Source organism: Schistocerca cancellata, chromosome 8 (genome assembly GCF_023864275.1).
Source record: "Schistocerca cancellata isolate TAMUIC-IGC-003103 chromosome 8, iqSchCanc2.1, whole genome shotgun sequence".
Lineage (NCBI taxonomy): Eukaryota > Metazoa > Arthropoda > Insecta > Orthoptera > Acrididae > Schistocerca > Schistocerca cancellata.
Window position 1 is genome coordinate 522,431,946 of NC_064633.1, and position 22,994 is coordinate 522,454,939.

General features: G+C 40.9%; 1 protein-coding gene across 1 annotated transcript in view; it reads right to left on the reverse strand.

Annotated features, from left to right (window-relative positions):
• The window catches only part of LOC126095212 (putative protein FAM10A4), a 198,260-nt gene extending 195,801 nt beyond the window's left edge, over positions 1 to 2,459 (reverse strand). The window contains exons 1-2 of the mRNA XM_049909949.1: positions 2,307 to 2,459; positions 1,365 to 1,661 (exon numbers count right to left, since the gene is read on the reverse strand). Of these exons, the coding sequence (XP_049765906.1) occupies positions 1,365 to 1,656 (292 nt within the window). The 5' untranslated portion in view covers positions 1,657 to 1,661; positions 2,307 to 2,459. The remainder of the gene's footprint in view (positions 1 to 1,364; positions 1,662 to 2,306) is intronic.
• Between the last annotated feature and the right edge of the window lie 20,535 nt (positions 2,460 to 22,994).

The following is a 22,994-nucleotide window of genomic DNA, read 5'->3' on the forward strand; positions in this document are numbered from 1 at the left end:
TTGCTGTGCAAGACGCAAGAAAAGGACAATTGCACATCATTCTTTCCACCAATCTCACTCATTATGCTAACATAAAAATCAGTTCAGAATGTGTCTAGCACTGAGAAATATTCCGATGGTACATTATGAGAAATTATTATAAACACCCACTAAAGAAGCACCCTCAATAACTAAACAACTCAACCCAATAATAATTGTGTTCTGTAACAACAAAAGCATAACTGATGCTACAAAGGGTCATCGAACCTACTGAAGCCAGTCATCAATTTTGACTCATGACATAATGATGTGGCCTTCAACACCATGAGCGTATAAAGAGGTTGAATAATGACAATATTTATTTTGCTTCACTATTACTTACTGAAATACATATAGCAGTGACCCATTTGTAGTGTATCCCATGACATAGATAAGGCTGGGAAGTGACAGTCTGACTGAGACTTTGTACAGACATGAACACATACACAAAATCTTAATTGTGGTTTACAATAATAACATGAACTGGAGGTCATGTTTCAAATCATCTTAAATGTCTAAGTCTGCAACTTCTGGGTGAACATATTATATCAGAATCAGGAGATGGATGTGTCACACAGTCGACCAACTTTTAATTACACAGGGAAAGAGACTGAATATAGTTATGCATATGCTATTGAACATGTTTATTTTTTAAAAATCAAGAAATCATGTGAATGATCAGCATTTTGCCATACTTTTCCACTTCAAATATGCACTATAATTGTAAAGTTGACTCATATCACAACATCGTGATAGGTCATAATTACAATCCACAGAGCTTGCCAATAAGTAACTAATTGATCTGCAGCAGAGCACAATGTACAGGTGACAGTTTGCTCATGAGTTGATGAAGGTATTGAATGAGGAATTGTGAGAATGAATACCACTGGTCAAAGAAAGCCAGTGGTATTGGTATGTTCAATATTTCCACGACAAATATAAACCCTGTAAGCAGTCATGTCCTCTAGCAAACCAACAACATAAGAATGATGATTATTTCATCACATCTCACCTGATATCTTCCCAACAGCCAGTAAATATTTTTAGAAATTTTTTTTAAGGCCCCATTTACCTCTACTTTCTAGGTAAATGCTCAGTTTTCCTGTTGTTCTTATGATCAGTTAAAAGGCTGCCCATTACATGAGCAACCATTTGGCAATTCCACAATAACATGCAATTTACTTGAACATTCATGAAATATATTCTGACACAGCCTTTTCCCCTTACACTCTCCATGTTGTTAGAAACTACATATTCTGGTTAGTGTATGTGCTTTCATTTCTACATTACTACAAAACCAAAGCTTTCTACATTTGTAACAGCTGTAGCCATTTGAGGTCTCTTACCAACAACTCCTGTCATGTCTAATTCAACATCACTCTCTTCACTTTCCACTTTGGGTTCATCCTGTTCAGGCTGTGGCTCAGCTTTCTTGGACTCCTTTGTTGGGGATGGCATTTCTCCATCTCCATGACCACTTGTCGGTGAAACCTCAGGAATTTCTGCTCCAAGTTCCTCCAAGTATTCACGGAAAAATGACAGTTCTGCTGTCTTAATAATTTTTGGATTTGTACGACACATATTTATAAATGCACGCAGCTGTGTTAGCTGCTCTTTGCCAAAGGGTAAATTTGCCATTGTGCCTGCAAAAATCGGAAACATTAATAAGATGGAAGCATACTAATAAGAACATGTGATTACTCCAAAAACCCTTTAACGACGACATTAGTGATAACAAATTATTAATTCTTGGCTATTTCTTTAACACGCACAAATAATCACGCACTGACACCGCACACTCGACAATAAATTTCTGTTTGTCGCAGCACTGAACGAACTACAAAACCCATTTGTAACATTAGTGTCTAAGGAATCACGTCCAAAATTGAAATATTCCCTAAAACTAGTTATCCTTTTTTCCGGCCATTGTTCATTCCACAATGTTAACTTCACATTCGGTGTACTGTCATTCGAACGCACTATTATGATCCATGCCGCCCTTAAACGAATTTCTGTCTTCCGCGAATAAAGTTGTAAACAGAAAGTTCCAGTTCCATGCTATAAAATAACTTTCTTGTGATAAGTAAATAAACAAATTATTTTACCAATGTACATACACTATATAAATATTTGGCATCCCCCACTAGGAAGATTAATGTTCAGACTTTATGAAGTAAAGCAGCTTTTCATCGTCATGCCCAGCAAACTGTTTACTGCAAATAATTTTATTGCATAATTTCGACAACAATATTTTCTATAACAATATGATAAACATCTATCACTTTTACCTTTACCACACGCGCTCGTCAAGAAACCGCAATTCGAACTCTTGTCCACAAACAAACTTCTAGAAACCAAAGATCATGAAACACGAGGTTACGGTGATACGTTTACTCATGCCATAGATCTTTATCTGAATCTCGCTACAGATCACAGTCACGACACTACGCCTCGATTTTGTTCCCTAGTGCGCCAGCAGCACGCCAAGCGGGCAATAAGTTAAATTGTTGGGTTCCGCGCGATCGTGAAAGCGAAAGCGAAGAGTAGTTGTTTATTTTGGTACCGTATACGCAATGGTTTGTACTAATGGGAACATAGTGGAGGGCAATAAACTGCAGCAACTGTAAGTTTGCTGTCATTTATTATAGACAATTTCATTTTTTACATTCTATATTTTGATTTCTGTGTATAACAAATCCAATTGTAGACGATTTCATTTTGTATATTCTATATTGTTAATTTCTATGTATGACAAGTCGAATATCGTTTATACGATGACACAGATGCTAAATAAATAAATAAATACATAAACAAGAAGATACCACATCTGTCTTTTTTAGGTTTCCTAAGGACCCTGAGAGGTATATCCCAACATCTTAATAAACTGTACCGACAGGATTCGCTTGCAAACTATAGGTATATTTATGATTAATGTTTCGTTTTAGAAATAGAAAACGGATAATGAATAGCAGACTAGAACATCTTATGAAAAATGACCCTGTTTACCTTCATAATAAAGTTAAGTTTAGTCCGCTACAGGTCGAACATAACCAGTTCATTAATGCAGACAATGTGGAATGCAGTTAACCAAATTGTTTGACATTTCAAATAAGCCACCTCAACAGACAATACGAAAATGCTTCTAAAGCTTGAAAACACTCCTATGGCACAGAAGAAGCCAGTTCAACTCTACTTACATCAGCGCCAGATTCAACTGAATCGTCAACACAGACATGCTTTGACGATGAAGTGGTGAAAATGAGTGTAGTTATTTGTGTCTAGAAAAAGCGTGTGGAATATCAGAATGTGCGGATTGCTAGACTTCGTGTAAATCTATTGCAGGACAAGGAAAGTTCCACGCATTTTAAGTACAGAGAGTTCAAATGGCTCTGAGAACTATGGGACTTAACATCTTAGGTCATCAGTCCCCTAGAACTTAGAACTACTTAAACCTAACTAACCTAAGGACATCACACACATCCATGCCCGAGGCAGGATTCGAACCTGCGACCGTAGCAGTCCCGCGGTTCCGGACTGCAGCGCCTAGAACCGCGCGGCCACCGAGGCCGGCAGTACAGAGAGTAACAGAAACTGTATCTGAATGATCAAAAGCATGACAAATAAATTTTGAAGACTATAGGGTCGCGATATTTAAAAAAGATGCCCTTGACTTGTTGTTAAGCCAAATTAGCATGTCATCTGCATCATGGAAAGAAAAAAATAAGCTGTTTGCTGTTTTATGTTTCCATTACTGCGTACATTACAGAGCTATGTGGAAGGGATAGAAATTAAATGTGGGATAAGTGACAATACGTTCCACCTTTTAATGCAGAAGGTACAGCATTTCTCCAATGCTGATAAACTAGTGCATATGTCATTGGGTGAAAAGTCTCTAATGGCAAATTTAACACAGGACAGCATTTCTGACAGTGTTATTGACTTTGAGGACTTGGGGTTTGCACTCACAGTATATTTCTCCCACTACCTGGTGAGGAGGCTCACGTGTCTCCATGATACAGATAGCCCTACCGTGGGTGCAGCCACAAACGGAGGGGTATCTGTTGAGAGGCCAGACAAACGTGTGGTTCCTGAAGATGGGCAGCAGTCTTTTCAGTAGTTGCAGGGGCAACAGTCTGGATGATTGAGTGATCTGGCCTTGTAACACTAACCAAAGCAGTCTTGCTGTGCTGGTACTGCGAACAACTGAAAGCAAGCGGAAACTACGGCCATAATTTTTCCCGAGGGCATGCAGCTTTACTGTGTGGTTGAATGATGATGGCGTCCCCTTGGATAAAATATTCCAGAGGTAAAATATTCCCACATTTGGATCTCTGAGACATGACTACTTAGGAGAAAGAAAACTGGCGTTCTACAGATTGGAGCGTGGAATGTCAGATCCCTTAATAGGGCAGGTAGGTTACAAAATTTGAAAACGGAAATGGATAGGTTAAAGATAGATATAATGGGAATTAGTGATGTTCGGTTGCAGGAGGAACAAGACAAAGGGTCAGGTGAATACAGGGTTATAAATACAAAATCAAATAGGGTTAACGCAGGAGTAGGTTTAATAATGAATAAAAAATAGGTATGCAGGTAAGCTACTACAAACAGCATAGTTAATACATTATTGTGGCCAAGATAGATATGAAGCCCATACCTATCACAGTAGTACAAGTTTACATGCAACGAGATCCACAGATTACTAAGAGAATGATGAAATGTATGATCAGATAAAAGAAATTATTCAGATAGTAAAGGGAGACGAAAATTTAATAGTAATGGGTGACTGGAATTCAATAGTAGGAAAAGGGAGAGAAGGAAACGTAGTAGATGAATATGGATTGGGGGTAAGAAATGAATGGTAGAATTTTCCACAGAGCACAACTTAATCATAGCTAACACTTGGTTCAAGAATCATGAAAGGAGGTTGTATACATGTAACAAGCCTGGGGATACTGGAAGGTTTCAGATATATTATATAATGGTAAGACAGACCTTTAGGAACCAGGTTTTAAATTGTAAGACATTTCCAGGGGCAGATGTGGATTCTGACAACAATCAATTGGTTATGAACTGTACATTACAACTGAAGAAACTGAAAAAACGTAAGAATTTAAGGAGATGGGACCTGGATAAACTGACAGAACCAGAGCTTGTAGAGAGTTTCAGGGAGAGCATTATGGAACGATTAACAAGAATGGGGGACAGAAATGCAGTAGAAGAAGAATGGGTAGCTTCGAGGGATGAAGTAGTGAAGGCAGCAGAGGATCAAGTAAATAAAAAGACGAGGGCTAGTAGAAATCCTTGGATAACAGAAGAGATATTGAACTTAATTGGTGATAGGAGAAAATATAAAAAAGCAGTAATGAAGTAGGCAAAAAGGAATACAAACGTCTCAAAAATGAGATTGACAGGAAGTGCAAAATGGCTAAGCAGAGATGGCTAGATCACAAATGTAAGGATGTAGAGGCATATATCACTATGGGTAAGATAGATACTGCCAACAGAAAAATTAAAGAGACCTTTGGAGAAAAGAGAACCACTTGTCTGAATATCAAGAGCTCAGATGGAAACCCAATTCTAAGCAAAGGAGGGAAAACAAAAAGGTGGAAGGAGTATATAGAGGGTCTATACAAGGGCTATGCACTTGAGGGCAATATTATGGAAATGGAAGAGGATGTAGATGAAGATGAAATGGGAGATATGATACTGCATGAAGAATATGACAGAGCACTGAAATACCTAAGTCGAAACAAGGCCCCGGGAGTAGACAACATTCCATTAGAACTACTGATAGCCTTGGGAGAGCCAGTCCTGACAAAACTTCACCATCTGGTTAGCAAGATGTATGAGACAGGCGAAGTACCCTGAGACTTAAATAAGAATATAATAATTCTAATCCCAAAGAAAGCAGGTGTTGATAGATGTGAAAATTACCGTACTATCAGTTAAATAATTCACAGCTGCCAAATATTGACACGAATTCTTTACAGACGAATGGAGAATCTGGTAGAGGCTGACCTCAGGGATGATCAGTTTGGAACATGTGAGACAATTCTGACCCTGTGACTTAGAACATAGATTAAAGAAAGGCATACTTACATTTCTAGCATTTGTAGACTTAGAGAAAGCTTTTGACAGTGTTGACTGGAATATTCTCTTTATAGTTCTGAAGATGGCAGGGGTAAAATACAGGGAGCAAAAGGGTATTTACAATTTGTACAGGCACCACATGGTGGTTATAAGAGTCGAGGGGCATGAAAGGGAAGCAGTAGTTGGGAAGGGAGTGAGACAGGATTGTAGCTTATCCCCAGTGTTATTCAATCTGTATATTGAGAAAGCAGTAAGGGAAATAAAAGAAAAATTCTCAGAAGGAATTAAAATCAATGGAGACGAAATAAAAACCTTGGGGTTTGCCAGTGGCATTGTAATTCTGTCAGAGACAGCGAATAACCTGGAAGAGCAGTTGAACGGAATGGACAGTGTCTTGAAAGGAGGATATCAGATGAATATCAACAAAAGCAAAACGAGGATAATGGAATGTGGTCCAATTAAATCAGGTGATAATGAGGAAATTAGATTAGGGAATGGGATACTTAAAATAAAAAATGAGTTTTACTATTTGAGGAGCAAAATAACTGATAATGGTCGAAGTAGAAAGGACATAAAATGTAGACTGGCAATGGCAAGGAAAGGGTTTCTGAAGAAGAGAAATTTGTTAACATCGAATATAGATTTAAGTGTCAGGAAGTCGTTTCTGAAAGTATTTGTACGGAGTGTAGCCCTGTATGGAAGTGAAACATGGACGATAAATAGTTTGGACAAGAAGAGAATAGAACTTTCCGAAATGTGGTGCTACAGAAGAATGCTGAAGATTAGATGGGTAGATCACATAACTAATGAAGAGGTATTGAATAGAATTGGGGAGAAGAGGAGCTTGAGGCACAACTTGACAAGGAGAAGGGACCGGTTGGAAGGACATGTTCTGAGGCATCAAGATTTCACAAGTTTAGCATTGGAGGGCAGCGTGGAGGGTAAAAATTGTAGAGGGAGACCAAGAGATGAATACACTAACCAGATTCAGAAGGATGTAGGTTGCAATAAGTACTGGGAGATGAAGAAGCTTGCACAGGATAGAGTAGCATGGAGAGCTGATCACACCAGTCTCAGGACTGAAGACCACAACAACAACAACAACAATATAAGTGTCAGGAAGTCGTTTCTTAAAGTATTTGTATGGAGTGTAGCTATGTATGGAAGTGAAACGTGGGCGATAAATATACACTCCTGGAAATGGAAAAAAGAACACATTGACACCGGTGTGTCAGACCCACCAAACTTGCTCCGGACACTGCTGTACAAGCAATGATCACACGCACGGTACAGCGGACACACCAGGAACCGCGGTGTTGGCCGTCGAATGGCGCTAGCTGCGCAGCATTTGTGCACCGCCGCCGTCAGTGTCAGCCAGTTTGCCGTGGCATACGGAGCTCCATCGCAGTCTTTAACACTGGTAGCATGCCGCGAGAATGTGGACGTGAACCGTATGTGCAGTTGATGGACTTTGAGCGAGGGCGTATAGTGGGCATGCGGGAGGCCGGGTGGACGTACCGCCGAATTGCTCAACACGTGGGGCGTGAGGTCTCCACAGTACATCGATGTCGTCGCCAGTGGTCGGCGGAAGGTGCACGTGCCCGTCGACCTGGGACCGGACCGCAGCGACGCACGGATGCACGCCAAGACCGTAGGATCCTACGCAGTGCCGTAGGGGACCGCACCGCCACTTCCCAGCAAATTAGGGACACTGTTGCTCCTGGGGTATCGGCGAGGACCATTCGCAACCGTCTCCATGAAGCTGGGCTACGGTCCCGCACACCGTTAGGCCGTCTTCCGCTCACGCCACAACATCGTGCAGCCCGCCTCCAGTGGTGTCGCGACAGGCGTGAATGGAGGGACGAATGGAGACGTGTCGTCTTCAGCGATGAGAGTCGCTTCTGCCTTGGTGCCAATGATGGTCGTATGCGTGTTTGGCGCCGTGCAGGTGAGCGCCACAATCAGGACTGCATACGACCGAGGCACACAGGGCCAACACCCGGCATCATGGTGTGGGAAGCGATCTCCTACACTGGCCGTACACCACTGGTGATCGTCGAGGGGACATTGAATAGTGCACGGTACATCCAAACCGTCATCGAACCCATCGTTCTACCATTCCTAGACCGGCAAGGGAACTTGCTGTTCCAACAGGACAATGCACGTCCGCATGTATCCCGTGTCACCCAACGTGCTCTAGAAGGTGTAAGTCAACTACCCTGGCCAGCAAGATCTCCGGATCTGTCCCCCATTGAGCATGTTTGGGACTGGATGAAGCGTCGTCTCACGCGGTCTGCACGTCCAGCACGAACGCTGGTCCAACTGAGGCGCCAGGTGGAAATGGCATGGCAAGCCGTTCCACAGGACTACATCCAGCATCTCTACGATCGTCTCCATGGGAGAATAGCAGCCTGCATTGCTGCGAAAGGTGGATATACACTGTACTAGTGCCGACATTGTGCATGCTCTGTTGCCTGTGTCTATGTGCCTGTGGTTCTGTCAGTGTGATCATGTGATATATCTGACCCCAGGAATGTGTCAATAAGGTTTCCCCTTTCTGGGGCAATGAATTCACGGTGTTCTTATTTCAATTTCCAGGAGTGTAGTTTAGATAAGAAGAAAATAGAAGCTTTTGAGATGTTGTGCCACAAAAGAATGCTGACGATTAGATGGGTAGATCACATAACTAATGAGGAGGTATTGAATAGAATTGGAGAGAAGAGAAATTTGTGGCACAACTTAACTAGAAGAAGGGATCGGTTAGTAGGACAGTTATTAAGTTAGTTAGTTACATGTTCCATTGATCAATAGCACAGAAAAACTGTTATGATGTGGAACATGTCAAATGCACAAGAAATGTGCACAGGAAACAACAGGAAACAATTTTTTGTCTTTACATTATAGTGTGATACCTAAATATTTCTGTTATTATCCCATTCCCTTAAATGGCATAACATTCATATATTATATCTCCAGATTTATTTACTCTTACTCAAGAATTCGTCTATGTTATAGAAGGAGTTGTCAATGAGGTGTGATTTCAATGTGTTTTTGAAACTATTACTGCTGTCTGTCAGACATTTTAATTCATCTGACAATTTATCAAAAAGTTTTATAGCAGCAGATTTTACACCTTTCTGTGCCAAAGATAGGTTAAGTAAAGGATAGTGGAGGTCTTTTTTTTCTGGTATTGTAATCATGAATGTCACTGTTGATTTTAAACTGGTCCATGTTGTTGAGAAAAAATTTCATTACTGAGTAAATATACAGTGAAGCAGTTGTAAGAATTGCTAACTTTTTAAACAGAGGCCTACAAGATGTGTGACTATGAACCCCACATATTGTTCTAACTACTTTCTTTTGAGCAGTGAATATCTTTTGCCTAAATGTTGAGTTGCCCCAAAATATTATTCCGCATGACAACAGAGAGTGGAAGCATGTGAAGTATGTTAGTTTACTAATTTCTTCATCCTCAAAATTGGCAATAATACTGATTGCAAAAGTTGCTGAACCTAGTCGTTTTAAGAGATCCAAAATATGAATTTTCCAATAAAGATTTTCAACTATATGTACACCCAAAATCGTAGTATGCTCTACCCTGGCTACTGACTTCTGATGTGTTTTGTTTATTGAAGGAATTATACTTTTTGCAGCAGAAAATCGGATGTACTGTGCTTTTTCAAAGTTCACAGCTAGCCCATTTGCAGAAAACCAATTAATGACTTTTCCAAAGACCTTATTTGTGTCATTTTATGTTGGATGTGATTTTACTGGATTAATAAATATGCTTGTATCATCAGCAAACAGCATCAGTTCAGCATCTTGATTCACATAAGAATGGAAGTCATTCACATATACCAAGAACAGGAGGGGACCCATGATCGAACCTTGTGGAACACCTAATGTAATTTCACCCCTGTTAGATGAAGTGGAAAACTCCTTTGTATCACTTGAAGCATATAAAGAGACTTTTTGCTTCCTGTTCTGTAGATATGACTTAAACCACTCATATGCTGTTCCATTTATACCATAGAATTGTAATTTCTCTAACTTAATGTCATGGTTCACACAATCCAATGCTTTGAATAAGTCACAGAATATTCCTACTGGTGCCTTTTTACTATTTTAATACTCTATTATGTGGATAGTGAAATTGTATATTGCTGTCTCAGTGTAACAGCATTTCTGAAATCCGAACTGTGTTTTACTAAGTATCCCGTTACTGTTGAGATGGCTAACCACTCTTGAGTACATTACTTCCTCAAAGATTTTTCAAAATGCGGTAAGCAAGGATACTGGCCGGTAATTATTGACATCTGTGGTTCCCTCTTTTTGTAGAGAGGCCTGACAATGGCATATTTTAACCTGTCTGGGAAAATACCTTGAGATAGTGATGCATTACATATGTGACTCAGAACATCAGCTGTAATTGCTCCACATTGTTTTAATATCTTATTAGAGATGCTATCTACTCCAACAGAACATTTATTTTTCAAAGATTTAATAATTTTACTTATTTCACAAGAGGTTGGTAGGTGAAACTTAATCTGACTAATTTTTTTCAAAACAGGCTCTTCCATGTACTGCTTGACTTTTTCTTTTGAACTATTCTAATCAATTTTTCTCCTACACTTAAGAAATGGTTGTTAATTACAGTAGCTACTTGTGTACTGTTGGTTAGGATGGTCTTGTTCTCTTTAATAGTAATACTACCTACCCCAGTGGTTACTTTTCTTGTCTCCCTTCTAACAACATTCCATATTGATGTTATTTTATTGCCGGAGTTGTTAATTTCTTGTCTAACATACATATTTCTTGATTTCCTCACAAATTTTCTCAGTATGTTACAATAATTTTTATAGTGTAAAACTACTTCTGGATCTTTACTAGTTCTTGCTGTCTCATATAGTTTTTTTTCTTTCTGAAGACACTTTAATACCTGTAGTAATCCAAGATTTCTTTGAAAAGTTTGCAGTGTTGCATTTAGTAATTTTATTTGGTAAACAATGTTCAAAAAGGGATATAAATTTATCAAGAAATATATTCCATTTATCATTAGCATTCGGCTCATTATATACATCTTCCCAGTTTACATTTCCTAAACTTTCTCTGAAGTGATCTATAGATACCGTGTTGAGCACCCTCACACTTTTACTTAATGGCTTCTGAAGTGTACACCCTGTTAGGTTTTGTAAGTTAATCAGTTATGCATCATGGTCAGATAATCCATTTACCACAGGGAAAGCATGTGTTTGTTCTACATCCTCTTGCTGTACAAATACATTAACTATTAGAGTACTACTGTCTGTGTAGGGAAATTGATCACTGATTCTAAGTTATATGTTGTTAATAACACTTCTAGTTCACTTTTCCTATCAGAATTACTTAGAAAGTTTTCGTTGAAATCACCATAGATTAATAATTTCTTCTTTTTGTCTGACAGATAGCATAATAGGGAGTCAAACTTTTTTATGAACAGCTCCCAGTTCCCTAATGGGGACCTGTACACTGTTGCTAATATCAATACTACATTATCTAGCTGAAGTTCACATGCTGTTTTATGAAAATGGCAACTCCTCCTTTACTCATTCTAGATCCACAAGTGTAAGATGCTAAATTATACCCACTTATGTTGACACTATCCATGACCACAGTTACATGGTGTTCAGACAGACAGAGTATGTCAATCTCATTCTTATTTGTGAGCTCATCTAAACACACTAATTGCTCATCTACTTTATTTTTTATTCCCCAGATATTTTGATGAAATAAGTTGATACTGCCCTTAGCTTTACCCTATTTACTGTACATGAAGTTTCTTTTATTCTATTTATCTTGATTGACATCTGTCTGGACTTTGGTTTTAACCTAAAAAACCTGTCTGCCTGAACCCATTAACCACAGGGATCACCCCTTGTGTAACTGTGGACCCCCTTACATTTTCTGCTAATAGAGAAGCTAACTTATTTTTCCCCATCCTATTCAGGTGCAGGCCATGTGTAGTGTATCCCCACCTACCAATAGCATTTACGGGAACAACATTTATATGAGATTTTGCTGGTGTCTGGAGCATCCTGTTCAGCTCAGTGTTAACATGCCTTACAGCAGTGTTTACCCAGGGCTGATCATGGCACTGAGCGACCTCCTCAAACCCCACATTTATGTGCTCAGTTTCTGTTCCTATTTTATCTAATACTGTATCTCGGATTCATAGCCAGGCTGTTTCCTGCTCCCCAACTATAATTACCTGATCTTGCTTCTCAAAGTCCCTGCATAGCTGACCTAAATTTTCTGTCACCTGGCTAAGGCTAGCACTTGGTTTCACAAAACGTGTGACCTGGTACCCTGCACCTAATTTCTCCTGAAGCTGCTTGCCCACACCCCTCCCATGACTGCTGCCTATAAGCAGAATTCTTCTTTTCCTATTCTGATTTGATACTGACCTGTCTTTTTTTTTCTTTAAGCTAATATTCTGCTTCAACCTACATTCAACAACATCTGGATGAGGCCCTTCTTCCACTTCAGATAGCAAGCCAAACTGATTTACTAATTGAATTTCTGGAATTTTTTCAAGTGTTTCCCTTGTTTGCCCTTTGCTTGCTACCTTTTCCCAGTTCCCAGTCTCTTTTTCCTCCCTTAACCTACATAATTCCAAGTTCGCGTTTTCTAATTCAGCCTTAAGGGCACAAATCTTTCCCTCCTGTTCCGCGATTTTTCTGTCCTTTCTACATAACCTACACTGCTATGGAATAGCCTCATTATCTACCCTTGTTTCCTTTCCGCTGTAACGCCCCAATGAAACCACAACCTACCGTCTATACAGAACACCCCCTCTTTCAAATTTCTACGGCAACCACCACACTTGTCACACATGGTTTGATTGTAAAATGTAACGTATGCAGAAAATAACTTCAACAATATCACAATAGTTTCGTAGCCTGTACTAATACATAACTAAACACTGTGAACAAACTTATAATCTTGCTTCAGAAACTTTTAATTCACCACACAAATTCTGGATGAGAGACACGAGTTAATTTAACCTTGAAATGCTAAGTCTAGTCAAAACAAATATCTATGCTCGTAAGAAATTTACGCCTAAGTATGTAAACAAAACGGCTGCCGGCCTATTCGATGTAATTATGTTTAGAAAAGTGAAACCTTCAATAGATAAATTAGACAAGAAGTAAATTCAATATTCTAAAATGTAATATTAACTAAATTAGCTCTTATTTCAATATTAATCGCTTAACTTAGTGAGAGCTTCGTACACACGCGTCTGCCTGGCTTGCAGCCAGGGCTGCCATGTGAGAAAAAGATGTTCTGAGGCATCAAGGGATCACCAATTTAGTACTGGAGGACAGTGTGGATGGTAAAAATCGTAGAGGGAGACCAAGAGATGAATACACTAAGCAGATTCAGAAGGATGTAGGTTGCAGTAGGTACTGGGAGATGAAGAAGTTTGCACAGCATAGAGTAGCATGGAGAGCTGCATCAAACCAGTCTCTGGACTGAAAACCACAACTACAACACCTGGCAGTTGCTTGTCCCACTTAGAATAATATAAAGATGAAGGTCGCATTTGTCGCAGCAGGGGACAAATGGGGCGTCGATCCCTTTTGCACACAGACATACATGTCTGTGCTTCTTATGTGTGAATCATGTGTTTATATTCCGTTGATATCCACCCAGTAAGCTGCAGTTCTACCAAACGTCACAAGTGTTTCTTCACGAATGTATTGTAACTTGCCACTGGATTCATGATTTTTATCCCTTTTGCACTTAGGCGTACATGTCTGTGCTTCTTATGTGTGAATCATGTGTTTATATTCCATTGATATCCACGTGGTAGGCTGCAATTCTAACCAATGTCGCAAATTTTTCTTCACGAATGTGTGGTAACTTGCCGCTGGATTCATGATTTTTATCCCTACTTGCGGTTACATTAGAATCATTTTTAGAAATATCTATGTCTTCTGATGTTACACAAACTCTCGGAGGCAAAAAATAATTTAAATATTTCGTAAATCACGTAGGAAAGGGATGCAAAACAGACATACTTACGACGCATCTGAAGTTCTCCTTTCTCACCACTTGGATCGCCAGTGTCGCACAAGCTGTCAAACGGTATCAACTTTAACAGGAGTGAGTGTCGCGACTGCTATGTTAGACTATGCTACAGATTAAAAAAAAAGATTATAATATGAAAATTTAAAATAACGCATTTAGGTCAGGTGGCTGTCGTAATTAAGAGTGGTCAAATGTTTATTAAGTAGGCGGAACAAGTCTAGAAACAGGCTTACCATGCGTCTTGTTTATTTATTGTAGGTACGTTTTGAATTTGTAAATAACTGTATTATACTGTCCTGGATACAAATAATAATAATAAGTTCAGACAGTCCTGGTTTTATCCGGGAGAGTCCTGGTTTTTAGGCTGTTGGCGGTAATGTCCAGGATTGCAAAACGTCCTCGATTTGAGAATTTTATAGCCGGTGAGGATTTTTTTTTTAATCATAGAGTTACATATTCGACAACTCGTTTTTAAGTGTTCTCTTACAACCTTGTCTCTCTCAGCCGACATTGCAGCAAGCTCTGGCGTTGATGAGAAGGCATGGCTATCGATTCCGCTACAAATTTTCACTTAGTCATTTCGTAAGACAGCAGGGTCAATGTGCTGATGTTGTTTTCGGGTGTGAAGCAACTAGTCTACACACTTTTGATCATTTTATCTCTATTCGTTTTTTGTCTCACCTAGTAGCAGTGGATAAAAGAAAGTGTGTGTTCATAGAGTCCTACCCTAGTATAGGACAAGTGTGACAGTCAATGTGAGATTGCTCTCAATTTGTTATACACCACAATACAAGACCACGTCCATACAAGGGATAGCGATAGACTAACTAAAGCGCACTCACAGTTCCAAAGATGGCCTCAGATCACAGTCAATGGTCAGCAAGATTAATATGTCACAGCATCCCCAAAGCTCCCGTCCCCCCTTCCATTACTGTGGAGCGTTGGGAATGGGGGGGGGGGGGGGGGATAATCTCTGTGACCTGACGATGTTGAAGCAGTAATAAACACGTGCGACAGGAGAGGCATGGTGAGGTTTGATTCATTGCAGACATCATTCAAAACAGTGTTTGTGCTTTCTGGAACGTCCATATGTGGAACAGTGTTGTGCTGGCTGAAACACCCATACATGGTAGCTGTCCCATATCATCACATATGGGTGATCCTGAAGATTGCTGAGTCCAGCCATAGTGGGACAAGTCATAGGCATCGGTTTTCTGAGCGGAGCCAGCAGGGTTGGCCTGTGAGGTGGAAGCATTGGAATCCTCGGCAGAGAGGTTGAGAGGATGCTTTGTTTTGGGTGCAATAATAATGAGGCAGGTGCAGTAACATTGAGGCAGCGGTCTGCTGATACTTGTGGCTCAATAGTGTGTGAAATGACATGATGTAGCAGTTCTCAGCACGAAATTCCAGCTGTTGTCCATTGATGGCCAAACAAGTCAACAAATTTGGTACCCAGGTCGTAGGTAGGAAGTTTTGTGCATCACAGCGCGTTTCAAAATCGTTGGGGCATCCATGTGTGCTGTAAGGCCGCCCAGCTGAGTGTCAGGGGGTGGTGCTGACAGGCACAAAAGAAGTGGTGATTTGTTGGTGGAAGAGTCGCTGTACAGGATCCATGCAAGTCTGACACAGTTTATCGTCACTGTCATAATATCTCGAAAGTGTGTACCCCTCACTTAATCACTTGTGCAGGCCACTGTCGTTGTGGAGCATAACGAAATAACAAAATACACTCCTGGAAATGGAAAAAAGAACACATTGACACCGGTGTGTCAGACCCACCATACTTGCTCCGGACACTGCGAGAGGGCTGTACAAGCAATGATCACACGCACGGCACAGCGGACACACCAGGAACCGCGGTGTTGGCCGTCGAATGGCGCTAGCTGCGCAGCATTTGTGCACCGCCGCCGTCAGTGTCAGCCAGTTTGCCGTGGCATACGGAGCTCCATCGCAGTCTTTAACACTGGTAGCATGCCGCGACAGCGTGGACGTGAACCGTATGTGCAGTTGACGGACTTTGAGCGAGGGCGTATAGTGGGCATGCGGGAGGCCGGGTGGACGTACCGCCGAATTGCTCAACACGTGGGGCGTGAGGTCTCCACAGTACATCGATGTTGTCGCCAGTGGTCGGCGGAAGGTGCACGTGCCCGTCGACCTGGGACCGGACCGCAGCGACGCACGGATGCACGCCAAGACCGTAGGATCCTACGCAGTGCCGTAGGGGACCGCACCGCCACTTCCCAGCAAATTAGGGACACTGTTGCTCCTGGGGTATCGGCGAGGACCATTCGCAACCGTCTCCATGAAGCTGGGCTACGGTCCCGCACACCGTTAGGCCGTCTTCCGTTCACGCCCCAACATCGTGCAGCCCGCCTCCAGTGGTGTCGCGACAGGCGTGAATGGAGGGACGAATGGAGACGTGTCGTCTTCAGCGATGAGAGTCGCTTCTGCCTTGGTGCCAATGATGGTCGTATGCGTGTTTGGCGCCGTGCAGGTGAGCGCCACAATCAGGACTGCATACGACCGAGGCACACAGGGCCAACACCCGGCATCATGGTGTGGGGAGCAATCTCCTACACTGGCCGTACACCACTGGTGATCGTCGAGGGGACACTGAATAGTGCACGGTACATCCAAACCGTCATCGAACCCATCGTTCTACCATTCCTAGACTGGCAAGGGAACTTGCTGTTCCAACAGGACAATGCACGTCCGCATGTATCCCGTGCCACCCAACGTGCTCTAGAAGGTGTAAGCCAACTACCCTGGCCAGCAAGATCTCCGGATCTGTCCCCCATTGAGCATGTTTGGGACTGGATGAAGCGTCGTCTCACGCGGTCTGCACGTCCAGCACGAACGCTGGTCCAACTGAGGCGCCAGGTGGAAATGGCATGGCAAGCCGTTCCACAGGACTACATCCAGCATCTCTATGATCGTCTCCATGGGAGAATAGCAGCCTGCATTGCTGCGAAAGGTGGATATACACTGTACTAGTGCCGACATTGTGCATGCTCTGTTGCCTGTGTCTATGTGCCTGTGGTTCTGTCAGTGTGATCATGTGATGTATCTGACCCCAGGAATGTGTCAATAAAGTTTCCCCTTCCTGGGACAATGAATTCACGGTGTTCTTATTTCAATTTCCAGGAGTGTAGATAGAGGCCACCAGTAATCTATGGTCCATGTAAATGACTAGTGGTCTGACTTCCAAATCCTATTTGAACTAATGAACAACTCCAGAACCGCTAGAAGTTCACGATGGTAGGCAGACCACTTGTGCTGTGAAGCTATCAGTTTACGTGACAAAAATCGAAGCAGTTGTGTAAGCCCACCCCAATAGCAAAGTCACTCATGTCAGACATAATACTGAGTTGAGCATGAGGAAGTGGGTGTGCCAAAGTCATGGCACGTGCTGGGCAGTTCTTGAGCTGCTCGAAGGCCTGCTGTATATGGGAGGGGACCACACCAGCTTGAAACGCAGCAAGCATTGTATGTGCCAATTTCATTAATAATTACAATATATTTATCATCCTGAGGCTGACCACAGGAGAATTCATGGGGAAAATGTTACTGATGTCATAAAACATGGTGACTAGCAGTAGGGTGCCCTGTGTGATGTCCCTCCTTATTAACTCTGATGGTTTGTAATGGGTTATGAACGTCTGGGATGGATGCGAATGTGCACGGGATTCGAGGGTGAGTGACAGGAAACACTATGGCTGAACAGGTCGGTGCCAGATGTATGGGACCATATACTGGATGGCATAAGATTCTGGGAAGTGAAGACAGCCAGAACCCACAGGGGGCAGCGAGCATTATACTCCCACAATGACAGCTGGTGGCTAAGGAGCAGCCTTGGGCAGTATGGTGGCATGTGCAGGAGCTGGTGCGACTTTTCTATGTTGCCCTAACTTTTTTTGACGATTAGCGTCTGCCTCTTGTAGAAAGCACAGACCACCAGAAACACACTCTATCCTTGTAGTGGTCCTCTCTGAGTTTCACAAATCCGGATGCAAGGGTATTGACATTGGTGGGAGAACATGTGGTTGGCGTACAGAAGTGTGCTATCACACCACTGCATTGAAATTAATACTTGTTGGTAGTAGAAGAGAGTTTCATGTTATCATTGGAAGCAGGAAAAGACACGCTATTTTTAGTGGGATTCCCTGTGGATAGAATCATCATGGTTGGACCGCAGTAATTTTGCAGTTGGTGACTGGACTCGTTTTGTTGGCAAGGAATACGCAGTATGAGAAGTACCTGCCAGTGGGACGTGAAATTGTCCACATTGGAGAAGATTTCCCAGTAAGATGTGAAGGTGTCCGCATCGGTGGTCTTGTGGGTAGGATGCAAAAGTGCCCAGATCGGCTTGGTTTTGCAGCACAGTAGAGGATGCTGCACCTTGGAGCCTTGATCAGATGTTGACGCCTCCGACTTCACAAAAGGGGCCTGCACATCTACATCATGCAGTTTGACACATCACAATCTTACTTATGCTGAGAGTGGTTGGCACCACTGGCAAAGTACTTAAATTGATTTCACACTTGTGGAATCCGAGACAATCGTCTGTCTCATCTCCTTTGCACTGGTAATGAATGTATGCTTTTCTGGATTTTTGGTTGATTTCACACTTGTGAAGTCCAGGATGATTGTCTGTCTCACCTCCTTTGCACTTGTAATTAAGTGTGGTTTTCTGGATTTTTAACCATCAACTTCCAGCCACTGTTCTTATCAACCATCCTTTATAGTTCTCAGTCATCACTGAACACTGTGAGGAAATAAATTCTCAGGTGGACAAGAGGTAATTACTGATACAGGAGTGGAACTGCTTTAAATTTAATATTTATGTAAATTTGGATTGATCTAATTGTTCCTGGTTTTGATTATTCACTAATATGTTGATCTCATAAATGTGTTTATGAATAAATCTGAGTATTGAGTTTAATCAGCGTTTCTGTTCGACCCCTTCACGTACATTAAGTAGTAGGTGGTGTGTCGATTTTTTGTCTTAGTCTGTAATAGGTCTAAGTTGGTACAAATAAAAAAGGACTATATTAGGAGATTTTCAAATCAATAAACAGTATTCGCAGAAGTTTCCATCTTAGTTCACTGATCTAAACACATTACTTTTCTTCCATTGAGACGAGTTAGATAAGGAAGAGCACAAGGAGAGTGCAACAAATTGGTGTGTATGAAAGTTTTTATTTCCACTGCTTGCATTTAAATAGATTCCAAAATGTTTACCGTGAGGATTAATTCATTAAAGGAGTGTACTCAAATACATTAGAATGTAAAAGACCATCTTTCTAAATTTATCACAGAAACCGCAATTGCTACCATATAGATTTCCTGATTTTTTAAAATTATTCATTTTATTTCTTTGTAAGATTATCATTTAATTATGTGTAATTGTTCAGAGCATGGAATTAAATTTTGCCTATATTATTATGTTGAATTTTATGAACGTTTTTAGATTGATACATCATTCTATCACATGAATTTCTTAGTCCAGTCAATGAAGTAAAGTTAAAAATTGTGTAGTCACAAATTTTTGCATAGTGCTAGAAGGGAATATTGTGAACCACATACTAAAAATCCTGAGCGGTGGGGTACGAGAATTGGTTAGAGAGTGGCTTTAAAGGCCACTTTTTATGTTTTCCCAGTACAAAGGTAAGCTAAAGGCACATTAAGGTTCCCACAAAAAAAGATCTGTTCATTTTCTCTCTATGGCCTATACTTCTCGCATTCATGTGATGGAAAAATCGTGTATCATCAAAAATAATGTCCTAAAGGAATAAAATTATTGTTTATCTTTAAATGAAGTGGGTTAAAAACAAACATTCAATGTGAACCACATCTAAGTACAGCAGAACCATATTAAGGGATAATTATTGTGTCTCAATGGGTAACAAGGTTTAGGGGGAAGATGTGTGGGGTATAAGCGAGAGGGAAGATGGGTCGCTGGACTGTGTTCATGCACTCTCCTCCTTCATAGGTCTGGAAACTGAAGATCGAGCAGATGATTCGCCACCCACATGAATCACTGGTGATCCAGTGCACAGACATGCCTAGGCAATACGTATTTTGCAGAAAAGGCGTTAACACTACATGTAATGCAGATATGAGTTCCTAGTAGCACTAACGCAGGTAATGCACATGGACGACAGGATCTACATAAATCTCTGCACCCCATCCTATACTGCTAGAGGAGAAATTGAATCTTAGTCATCCTATATGGCAGCTGTAGTGTTCTTCCATGAAAGGCAACTTCCCCCTTCACGAAAGCTGCTTGCTTTTCAGTTTACAGGCGCTATATCTGCCCAGTATTTCCTATCCAGTTCTCTTATGCCAGTAGAACAAATAACTTCACTGAGCTCATGTTATACTAGTAGTCGAGCATTTTCTGTATTAACTGAGTATTTGCATTGTTAAGTGAACTATTATGTAAAAAAGGTTAACAGCTGAAGCTGTCAGCTGTCTACAGCATTAAAGAGCCATTTCCAAATGTAACATGCTTTCAGTATGTACACAACAGCGTCGACTTCATTGCTGTATTATTTGAGTATCACCACCTGGAATACTTTTCACAGCATGAGAGGTACGAAATGCATCACCCCAGCCTCAAATCTCCGAAAATCTCAAGAGGCCCAACGGTTGAAATTGTCTCTGTCTACCACTGATCTAGGTCGCTAGGTGTTTTGGAACTTCTGAGATGTCAGCACAAGTCAAGCAATACTTTTCAATAGACCTGAACATAATCAGTTCCATTCCATCAGACACATTCACACCCATCTTTGAAGATACATACTGCATATGCATAGTAAGTGACTCCACTCATTGCAACCCACTGTACAAGTCTCAGCAGTTCCTGAATGGAAAAGATTTATGTACACAATCAATGTCGAAAGAAATGGAATAAATTTTGGTCATTCAGCAATTCACCACCAAGTGACCAAAACCCAATTACACAGCTTTACAATATGCTGTCAACAGTAGACAGCAGCAATGTGCCGCATTCACCAATCAGATCCCTTCCTGACAACATCACACTTATAAATTGAAGTACAGGAACGTACTGTACATCTTGTATGACGAAGCCAATATCATTGTAAAATGATCTACGGTAAATAAAATTCTTGATTCTTGATAATAGCTCATGTAACAACTACAAATAAGTACTCACTGAATAAACTGAAAATGAATTCACTACATAAACACGAGCTCAGTGAAGTTATTTTGTCTGCTCACACAAGAGAACTGGACAGAAAGTGCTCGGGATACATTGTCTGCCTGTAATCTGAAAAGCGAGTAGACCAATGAGGGAAGTTACTTTACCCAGTAGAACACTACAGCTGCCGTGCAGGATGACTAAGAATATATATCGATATATTTCTCGTCTAGTAGCGTAAAACAATGTGCAGAGATTTTTGGGTAGATTCTATTCACACGCATTGCCTGCATTAGTGTCATTAGTAGCTCATATCTGCATTCCACGCAGTGTTAACACATTTTGTGCAAAATAAACACTTCCTGGGTATGTCTTTGCACTGTGTTCCTTGTGATTTACAAGGCACATTGTGGAGTGGTTGTATAACTTTGTGAAACACTCTGTAGTTGTTCCTTGTGATGTAGTTGGGTAGACAGAAAGGGGAATCATCTGCTCGACCTTCAGTTTGCAGACCTATGAAAGAGGGAAGTGAATGAGCACTATCTGTCTACCTGCCTTTCCTTTAACTTCTACCCCACACTTCTCCCCCTACCCCACGTACACCTGAAGGACACCATTTATCCCTTAACATTGTTCTACTGCACTTAGATGTAGTACGCATATTGAATATTCGTTTCTAACCCACTTCATTTAAGGATAAACAATTATTTTATACCGTTATAAGAATATTTTATGATAAACTTCGTTTTTCGCTTCCCCTTTGCATGGGAAGTGTTAGCTCCAGAAACAATGCATAGCAACGCTTTTATAGGATATTTAATGTAGTTTATCTTTGCACTGGAAAACATTATCGCTAGAAGCCGTAATTTTCAACTTACTCTAGCAAAACGTAAAAGGTGACCTTTATACTACCTCTACAATCCTCACAACCCACTGGTCAGGTTTTGTAGTATACTTAGTCATGACCCTCCCTCCTAGCACTGTGCAAAAATATGGACTACAGGATTTTTCCTGAAACTGACCGACTTTGGCCATCAGTGACTGCGCTATTCTTTGGTATATTATGAGCCTTAAAACGATGCATCATAGCTATTTTAATTTAAAAAATAAGGGCCTCAGTGCTAGTACCCTGCGGATAGAAATTTTTATCTTTCGTATTGTACATAGAAGCAATATCCAAAATGTTGTCTGTGTGGACATAGCTCAGTAACACATTTGGGATTTACATAGCTCCTGCAACTAACACAAGAGCCATTGAACAAATTCACTCAAGAGATTTGGTAGAATCAGATTTGGCTTTGTTATTTTCTTTCCTTGTTTTTTGGTAATACTCATTTACTGATGGACAGAGTGATTATATTAGTTAGCTGACAGTCTGTTTTGTTTGAACTTTGTTTAACGAGCTTATCTCAAACACATCAGGACCACAGGATGTCTTGTTTTTTGTTTTACTTTCTTTGTTTTAGTTTTTATCCAGAATGGATATAGGAATATGGTATTATTATTACTAGGGTATTCCATACCATTACTTGGATTACATTGGTTTTTAATTAAATTTTGCTTTTGATTTTGAGGACTGTTTATTAAACATGTTACCAACCTGTATCGGATCTTCAACAGTTCTTCATTCACTTTTTATGACGAATTT